This window comes from Culex pipiens, chromosome 1, assembly GCF_016801865.2.
Source record: "Culex pipiens pallens isolate TS chromosome 1, TS_CPP_V2, whole genome shotgun sequence".
In the NCBI taxonomy this organism is placed as follows: Eukaryota; Metazoa; Arthropoda; class Insecta; order Diptera; family Culicidae; genus Culex; species Culex pipiens.
The window spans coordinates 78,610,276-78,619,874 of NC_068937.1; the positions used below are offsets into that span (position 1 = coordinate 78,610,276).

A 9,599-nucleotide genomic window follows, 5' to 3' on the forward strand; every position below is an offset into this window, starting at 1 on the left:
TATGGACCCTTTAAAATTTGTCTTAAGGATTATGCAAGAGCAAAATGTGGTATCATACCAATCTAAGGTATTGTTTTGGTATTGCAAAATTGCTAAATTTGTCAATGGTCGAACACCACATTTTGGTATTCTTTTGGTATTACAGTATTTTATCAAGTTCCTCTGAAACTATGGGAAAATGTTGACCAATTTTGACAAAATAATTAATTTTGCGCTAAAATGACGTCTCAAAGCGAATGCCTTCATTGAAAACCGGAAATTTCAAACTTGATTTTAAACATTTTTGATATAAAAGAAATGACTTGAAATTGTGGAAAATTTTCTAAGTCAGGATGGCACATATTGGTATTATTTTGGAATTAAAGTGTTTTATCAAATTCCTTTGAAACTATGGTAAAATTTTGACAAAATAATTAATTTTGCGCTAAAATGATGTCTCAAAGAGTATGCTTTCATTGAAAACCGGAAATTTCAAACAAATTTGAAACATTTTTGATACACCCCCTAAAGAAATGACTTGAAATTGTGGAAAATTTTCAAAGTCAGGAAGCCACATTTTGGTATTATTTTGGTATTGAAAGTTTTCATCAAATTCCTTTGAAACTATGGAATTTTATTTATAAATTTTGACGAGATAATTAATTTTCAATTGACTTGAAACCCAAAAATGTTAAAGCTGGTTTTCATATTTTTTTGATACACCCACTAAGATTTTTTTTTTAAACAATGAAATTTCTCTAAGTCAGGACAACCAAATACTTTGAAAAACGAATGAATCAACAGATTATTGTATTTGATGAATTTCAATCCTTATTTTTCAATCTTGTTATTTTTCAGAATCTTCAAGAACTTCAAGCACATGCCGTTCATCAATCACAAATGAATTCGATGTGGTGAAGAATATCACTAAGAACAACATGGAATCATCAGGTGCGTAGATTTGGCTGTAGCATATGGATCATTTCCGTTTTTTTTTAACTAACCGCAACTGCTGCACTAAAAATGGTATGAAAATACCAAATTTTGGTATTACTTGTGCAAATACCAGCGACCAAAATGTGCTCTTGGTTGCCCAGTAATAGATGGTAAAATACCATGAAATCATACCAAAATCATGTATGTGAAAGACCACAGGAATACCAAAATCTGATTTTCCAAGGGCGCGGGAATGCCTAAAAATTAAACCATGGCAATACCAAGTTTTGGTATTCAAGTAATGTTCAAAAATCCAGAAGACCTCAACTTGGTATTGAAATGGTTTTATTTTGAGGTATTATTTTACCCTTGGAATAACATGGTTTGGTATTGTTGTGCCCTTCCACATACAAGACTTTGGTATGATTTCATGGTATTTTACCATCTATTACTGAGCAACCAAGGGCACATTTTGGTCTCTGTTATTTGCCCAAGTAATACCAAAATTTGGTATTCCCGTGTTATTTACCCCTGCTCGGGGGGGAATGGTGGTCAGGAGCACCTACTTTCCTCTTAAGGACATCCACAAAGCCACCTGGACATCACCTGACCAACGGACCTTAACGCAAATCGACCACGTCCTGATCGACGGCCGATTCTTCTCGGACGTAACGCACGTGCGCACCTTTCGCGGTGCGAATATTGACTCGGACCACTACCTAGTTGGAGTTGACATGCGCTCAAAGCTGTCGACGGTGTTCAACCAACGCCGAAGCCGGCGGGCCCCTCCGTTCAACACCGCATGTCTGCAGAGCGGAGATGTGGCCCACAGTTACGCCCAGTAGCTGGAAGCGAATCTGTCAGTGAGGAGGAACTTGGCGCAGCCTCGCTCGAAGATGGTTGGAGTCGCATACGCTCAGCCATCGGCACTGCAGCGGAAGCCACACTGGGTAGTGCGATCCGAGTCAGCCGAAACGATTGGTACGACGACGAGTGCCAACGGATTACCGCCGAGAAGAAGGCAGCTTACGACAGGAAGCTGCACATCCCGAGCATGGGTAAATAACAAGGGAAATGCGTAATAATACCTTTCTCTGGTATCAATACCAAATTTTGGTATTCCTGGACCCTTTAAAATTTGTCTTAAGGATTATGCAAGAGCAAAATGTGGTATCATACCAATTTAAGGTATTGTTTTGATATTGCAAAATTGCAGAATTTGTCAATGGTCGAACACCACATTTTGGTATTCTTTTGGTATTACAGTATTTTATCAAATTCCTCTGAAACTATGGGAAAATTTTGACCAATTTTGACAGAATAATTAATTTTGCGCTAAAATGATGTCTCAAAGCGAATGCTTTCATTAAAATCCGGAAATTTCAAACTTGATTTTAAAAATTTTTGATATACCCCCTACAGAAATGACTTGAAATTGTGGAAAATTTTCTAAGTCAGGATGGCACATTTTGGTATTATTTTGGTATTGAAGTGTTTTATCAAATTCCTCTGAAACTATGGGAAAATTTTTACCAATTTTGACAAAATAATTAATTTGCGCTTCTCAAAGCGAATGCTTTCATTGAAAACCGGAAATTTCAAACTTGATTTTAAACATTTTTGATATACCCCCTACAGAAATGACTTGAAATTGTGGAAAATTTTCTATGTCAGGATGGCACATTTTGGTATTATTTTGGTATTGAAAGGTTTCATCAAATTCCTCTGAAACTATGGGAAATTTTTTATAAATTTTGACGAGATAATTAATTTTGCGCTAAAATGACTTGAAACCCAAAAATGTTAAAGCTGATTTTAATTTTTTTTTAAGTCGGGATAACCAAATACTTTGAAAAACAAAAAATATTGAAATTTGGTGAATTTCAATCCAGTTTCATTTTAATAACACTTATTTTTCAATCTTGTTATTTTTCAGAATCTTCAAGAACTTCAAGCACAGGCCGTCAATGACAAATGCATTCGTTGTGGTGAAGAATATCACTAAGAACAACATGGAATCATCAGGTGAGTAGATTTGGTTGTTGCATAAGGATCATTTCCGTTTTTTCACTAACTGCAACTGCTGCACTAAAAATGGTATGAAAATACCAAATTTTGGTATTACTTGTGCAAATATCAACGACCAAAATGTGCTCTTGGTTGCCCAGTAATAGATGGTAAAATACCATGAAATCATACCAAAGTCTTGTATGTGGAAGGGCACAACAATACCAAACCATGTTATTCCAAGGGTAAAATAATACCTCAAAATAAAACCATTTCAATACCAAGTTTTGGTATTCAAGCAATGTTCAAAAATCCAGAAGACCTCAACTTGGTATTGAAATGGTTTTATTTTGAGGTATTATTTTACCCTTGGAATAACACGGTTTGGTATTGTTGTGCCCTTCCACATACAAGACTTTGGTATGATTTCATGGTATTTTACCATCTATTACTGGGCAACCAAGGGCACATTTTGGTCGCTGTTATTTGCCCAAGTAATACCAAAATTTGGTATTCCCGTGTTATTTACCCCTGCTCGGGCAAGGTGACGAGAGGGAACGTGGAACGATACAGGCAGGCTCGGAATCGGCAGGTCGCGGTCTTCAAGCTCAAGAAGCGCCAGCATGAAGACCGGGATTGTGCAGAAATGGAGCAGCTATTCCGAGCTAACGAGTCGCGGAAGTTTTACGAGAAGGTGAACCGGTCCCGCAAAGGCTTCGTGCCGCGAGCCGATGTATGCAGGGACAACGAGGGAATCTTGATCGTGAACAAAAGCGAGGTGTTGGACAGGTGGAAGCAGTACTTCAACGAGCACCTCAACGGCGATGAAGCGAACGAAGACGGCGATGGAGTCAACCTTGGAGCATCCGCAGCTGATGAACAGTTCCCAGCACCTGATCTGGAGACGGTGAAGAGGGAGATCAGGAAGCTGAAGAACAACAGAGCTGCCGGCAAGGATCGGTTACCCGGTGAGCTCTTCGAATATGGAGGAGAGAAACTGGCGAGGGCGCTTCACTGTGTGATCTCCAAGATCTGGGAGGAGGAGAAGCTACCGGAGGAATGGATGGATGGTGTCGTGTGCCCCATCTACAAAAGGGCGATAAGCTGGACTGCGGCAACTACCGCGGCATTACGCTTATCAACGCGGCCTACAAAATCCTCTCCCAGATCCTCTGCCGTCAGCTGTCACCCCATGCACGGAGGTTCCTGGGGCCCTACCACTGGCGTGCGGACCAAATATTATGACTCCGACAGATCTTCGAGAAATGTCGTGAGTACAACGTGCCCACACATCACATCTTTATCGACTTCAAGGCGGCCTATGATACAGTCGACCGCGAGTAGCTATGGCAGATTATGCACGAGAACGGATTCCCGGATAAACTGACTCGGCTGATTAAGACTACCTTGGATGGTGTGATGTGTCACGTGCGTGTTTCGGGGGATTTAGCGGAACCCTTTGGATCACGCCGAGGGCTGCGGCAAGGTGATGGCTTATCCTGTGCGCTTTTTAACATCGTTCTTGAGGGCATCATTCGAAGGGCGGGCATCGAAACGAGTGGCACGATCATGAACAAGTCCTACCAGCTGCTTGCTTTTGCCGATGACATCGACATTGTAGCAAGAAACCTGGAGACGGTGAAAGATGTCTACACCCGACTGAAGGTATAAGCAAGACGTGTAGGACTTGGCATGAATACGACGAATACAAAGCACATGAGAGGAAGGGGCTCGAGGGACGTTGGCCCCCAAGTCTCACGCCTCTAGCTGTGGATGATGATGAGTTGGAGGAGCTGAGCGAGTTCGTGTACTTGGGATCGCTGGTAACCGCCGACAACGACACCAGCAAAGAGATCCGGACTCGTATTTTTGCTGGGAATCGTGCGTACTTCGGATTACGGAAGACCCTCACTTCGGATCGGGTGCAACGCCGCACGAAGACGATGTACAAAACACTGATTAGACCGGTAGTCCTCTATGGCCACGAGACCTGGACGATGCGGCAGGAGGGCGAACGAGCCCTTGGAGTTTTCGAACGGAAGGTGCTGCGAATGATCTACGGTGGAGTGCAGGTGTCTGATGGAGTGTGGCAACGACGTATGAATCACGAACTGCACGCGCTTCTTGAAGAACCGACCATCGCCACCCAGGCGAAGATCGAGAGGCTCAGGTGGGTCGGCCATGTCGCCCGAATGGACGAGAGCCAGCCTGTCAGATTGCTTTTGACCGCGCTGAACCAGCTGGCGGTACAGGCAGAAGAGCAGGGAAACCGCGCGCACGTAGGGGAGATCAAGTGAACGGTGACATCCGGAAGATCTGTAACCTGGGAAATTGGAGAGTAGCAGCACAAGACCGAGAAAGATGGAAGCGTCTTCTTGCTACAGCACGCGTACCTGGTGCGCTATGCTGATTGGTATGGTATGTATACGGTACGAATTTCCAAGAAGCCAGCGGAGAGCTGTCGAAGGAATAAGCCAAGGTCAACCACAACGAACTCAGCAGCACATTCACCGACACCCACACCCAGTGGCGATACAACCCGCCGGCCGCGCTGCACATGGGTGGCCTGTAGGAACGAATGGTAAGATCCTCGAAGGCTGCACTGGGCGCAATCCCGGTGGAACGCAAGCTGGACGAGGAGTCGCTGGTCACCCTACTAGCGGAGGCGGAGCATATGGTCAACTCGCGCCCCCTGACTTTCGTGCCGCTGGAGAGCGCAGACAGTGAGTCCTTGACCCCCAAACATTTTCTCATGCTGAGTTCGAGCGGTGTTCAGCAGGCCGTCAAGGATCCGGTCGGCGTAGGCGCGGCTATCAAAAACAGCTGGAACAGTATCCAGCACACACTGGACGAGTTCTGGAGCCGCTGGGTGAAAGAATATCTGCCGACGATCGCGAGGAGGACTAAATGGTTCGAAGAGGTGAGACTTGGGTGAGACCAATCAAGGAGGGTGATCTCGTGCTTGTTGTGGACGAAGGACATCGGAACGGGTGGCTGCGAGGACGCGTTGCAAGGACGTATCCCGGAAGGATGGCAGAGTACGTCGGGCGGATGTACAGATATCGAAGGGTCTGATGCGAGAGCGAGCAGTCGTCAAGTTGGCTCTGCTGGACGTTGGTGTTGCTGGGGGTTCTGGTGCAGATCATCATGCGACACGCGGGGGAGGATGTTGCGAGCACACCGTGCCGACTGCACTGACCGCGCCGACCGTACCCCTCGGATCATCGGCCAAACGCGACTGAACAAAAAGGGTATAATGAGAACGTGTCAAGCTGACACTGACTGTAGCTAGGAATTGAAATACATTTGACATCGATGATCTAGCAGTTTGAAGGTATCAGTTATCAACTAGAAATATCAGCAGTACCACTAGTTGACATTTGGTAATTTACATATCTTTCATTTATTTATATATTTCTGACCCGATCCGAGGGGGACGTCACTCCGCGATAACAAACTAAAACGCACAAAAACGAGCTCGAAAAGCATCAACGCAACTCATCGTGCCGAGTTTTCACATAACGCCACCTTAAAGCAAGTTATCGCAAGTTAACGCGCGTTAAAGCGAGTTAAAGCGACCTGCGTCTGCTCGACTTTTGAACCAGGGAAATCCATCTTGCAACCTTGCCGTCGAGCAGTTTTTGGTCGTGTTTGGCAACTCGGTATTTGTTTTGGTTTTTTTTCAAGCAGTTTTGACAGAAAGAAAAAAACAAAGCATAAATTGCGATTTTTTGTCAACGGCCGGAAAAGTTTGTTCCGGTGGGATCGCCGGCTCCACCGTCCACAGAGCGCACGTTTTGACGACCGGAAAAGTTAACTTTACTCCCGGTGTGTTGTGTTTGATCGGCGGCTCTAACATCAAGTCAGGATTTTGGCGGAAAATCCTGGCGCAAACTCAAGTAGGAGCAAAGTTTTCGGGTAATGTTTTTTTAGCAGTGAGATTTTAGCTGTGATTATTTTAATTTTGTATTGTTTTTGCAGGCAGATAATCGACGCGCTTGGATGTAGATAAAGCCTAGACTGAGTTCATTCCAGTGCCGGCGCTATTTATCACCACCTGTTGCCCTGATTGTGACCTTCCCCCAGCGAATTGCCGAAACGTTCGCCGAGGAGGAGAAGGGCGAATTCGCCTGGCTGTCCTCGTTTGTGGGGGGCATCCCAACAATCCGGCGGCCAAGACCCTTGTGGACATGAGTCGCTACCAGGACGCAGGGTTAGCGATGGAACGACTTCCGTGATGGTCAGAGTTGCTGCGCGAGGCGGAAAAGTTGATCGAGCAAAAGTTGCACCCGCAGACGATTATTGCCGGGTGGAGAGCGGCCACGCAGGCGGCGCTGAATGCCGCGGCTCAGAATAATTCGAAGGTTGCGGAAAAGTTCCGAGAGAATTTAATGAACATTGCCTGGACGACGCTCAGCTCGAAGATCCTGACCCAACAAAACTACTTTGTCAAGCTGACCGTCGATGCCGTGATGCGATTGAAGTGTTCTGGCGAATTGACCGCGATATAGCGCAACTCGCGGTTGCTTGGAGGATTCATTCCTGGACGAGGGTTTCCTGCTGGACAAGAAGCCCGGTGTGCACAAGCCGAAGCGCACCGAGAACGCAAAGATCTTGATCGCCAACACGCAGCTGGCCATGGACAAGATCAAGGTTCTTGGATCGAGCATCAAAATGTACTCGATGGCGAAAATTGCCGAGCTGGCGGTCGCCGAGAAGGAGAAGATGAAGGAAAAGCTGACAAATCGGTTCGTCTCGGTCGTTGCGATTTGATCGAGCAGGTCATAATCGGCGAATACACGCTACTGCGCTTCAGCGGAGTTCCCCTCGGAGAGGCCACGTACGACACGGACGGGAAGATTGTGTTTGTCTCGTCGAAAGCCGATCGGGCGGAAGATGAAAGAAAAAAAATGTGGAAAACGACAAGCCAGAAGACGCCGTGGACAAATACGAGGATGAGGAACCTGTGTCGAGGCCGAACGGAACCGAGCGGGCTGAGGTCGAAAAGATAATGGCCAAGAAGCAGCGAGGAGAGTACGTGCTGCACATCAAGACATCCGGTGGTTCCCCAAATCGGACCATCGGAAGTTTACAACAAGCGGACTTGCTTGTGAACCTACTCGGGCCACCGGCAGGCCGTGTGTAACGTGAGTTTTAAAAAGTGCGGCGATAAGCTCGTGTCGGCCGGGTACGATTTCTCCCTTAAGCTGTTGGACACCGAAACGGATGACGTCGTGTCAGGCTTAAGTGCGTGAAAGATTTCCCCCTGTGTACGGTGGAAGCGTTGGACTCCATTTGGGTGAGTAGATTTAACTGGAAATAATTGGATAAGAAACCTCAAATTTCCTTATATCTTACAGTAGGACCCAACCTTACCCGCAGAATCTGCATCATCCAGGAGTACGGCCGTCGTCCGGGCGCGGTCAACACGACAACCTTCGTCGGCGAAAACCGGAGCATCGTGACGACCTCCGACGACAAAGGCTTGCACGTCTGGGAGTGGGACATTTCGGTAGACATAAAGTACATCGCCGATCCAATGATGCTCACGATACCCGCAGTCACACCTCCCCAAACGGCAAGTTGTTTGCCTGCAAAAGCTACATGTTCTCCGGTTTTGCCTGTTCCCCCGACATGAGCAATCTCGTGTCCAGCGATGGCGACGGCAAAGTATACATCTGTTGAACTGCTTCTGCGAACAGCTGACGTAAGTTGGTCCGGATCTACCTGGAGGTTTTAGGGGTTTAATTCTGGTTCTTTTGCAGACTGGCAGCATACGTCGTACGCAGATTCTCGAGTTCCTACTCCAGCTGGCAGAGGCAGGCCACTTTCACAGCAATCTGACGCTGGACGTGGTGTACAAGATCGAGTTGGAGGTGCACAAGGTAAGACGGAAATAGCTTGAAATCGACGAGACTTATAAACAAAATCCTATTTACAGATACCCATCACCTCGTCGGTGTTCCGGACAACCTGGCTCAGGGGACTCAGGGAGCTGAGATACCGGTTCTGGGTTTCAGTCGACAGCGTTTGAAGATCTGAACGACGACAGTTTCACGCTGGAGGAACATCCTGCAGATATTACGAAGGATTAGTTAACGGCGAAGCAGACGAAGAACATGCTTCGCGTGTTCATCGAGTTCGGTCTGGTTCTGTTGAAGCGGTCGAGTAGCGGAACGACAACGGGTTGCTGCAACGGCACAGCTGGAGGTGAAAACTCACACAATGTGTTGACATCTGATTGGCACTTAATTCGTTAATAAGTGCATCGACAAAGAGATTCGGGTTTTTTTTTATTAAAAAATATGTATTTAGTTTGCTTGTTGTTTTATTTATTTTTCAATTTAATCGTTACTCGCATTCTGGAATTGAGCGGAAAATTGTTGTAGTAGTTGAAAGATTTATAAATAGCAGCTTTTCACCCACCACTACGCTTAAGTTTGTTAGAAAATTCCAGCAAAACGTGTTCCGCGTTGTTGTGCTTCTTTGTAAGTTCCGGTAGTTGGGCCAGTTTTATTTCGAAGCCCAGAGGCATGAACGTGACTGGATTTTCCCGGAAACTGAGGAGGGTAATTCTCTACCAACTCACACGAAATCGGGAAAAGTTGCCCCGACCCCTCTTCGATTTGCGTGAAACTTTGTCCTAAGGGTTAACTTTTGTCCCTGATCACGAATCC

General features: G+C 46.0%; 1 protein-coding gene and 2 pseudogenes across 1 annotated transcript; 2 read left to right on the top strand and 1 right to left on the bottom strand.

Moving 5' to 3' along the window:
- LOC128092336 (26S proteasome regulatory subunit 6A-B-like) overlaps positions 1 to 1,839 on the bottom strand; it is a 4,454-nt pseudogene extending 2,615 nt beyond the window's left edge.
- LOC128092465 (uncharacterized) lies at positions 40 to 7,032 on the top strand. Its single transcript, XM_052706309.1, has 2 exons — positions 40 to 6,840; positions 6,904 to 7,032. Exon 1 carries the CDS (start codon positions 3,224 to 3,226, stop codon positions 4,307 to 4,309), a length of 1,086 nt encoding a protein of 361 aa, XP_052562269.1. The 5' UTR covers positions 40 to 3,223; the 3' UTR covers positions 4,310 to 6,840; positions 6,904 to 7,032.
- Positions 5,501 to 8,420, top strand: LOC128092337 (uncharacterized; annotated as a pseudogene).
- The last annotated feature ends 1,179 nt before the right edge of the window (positions 8,421 to 9,599 follow it).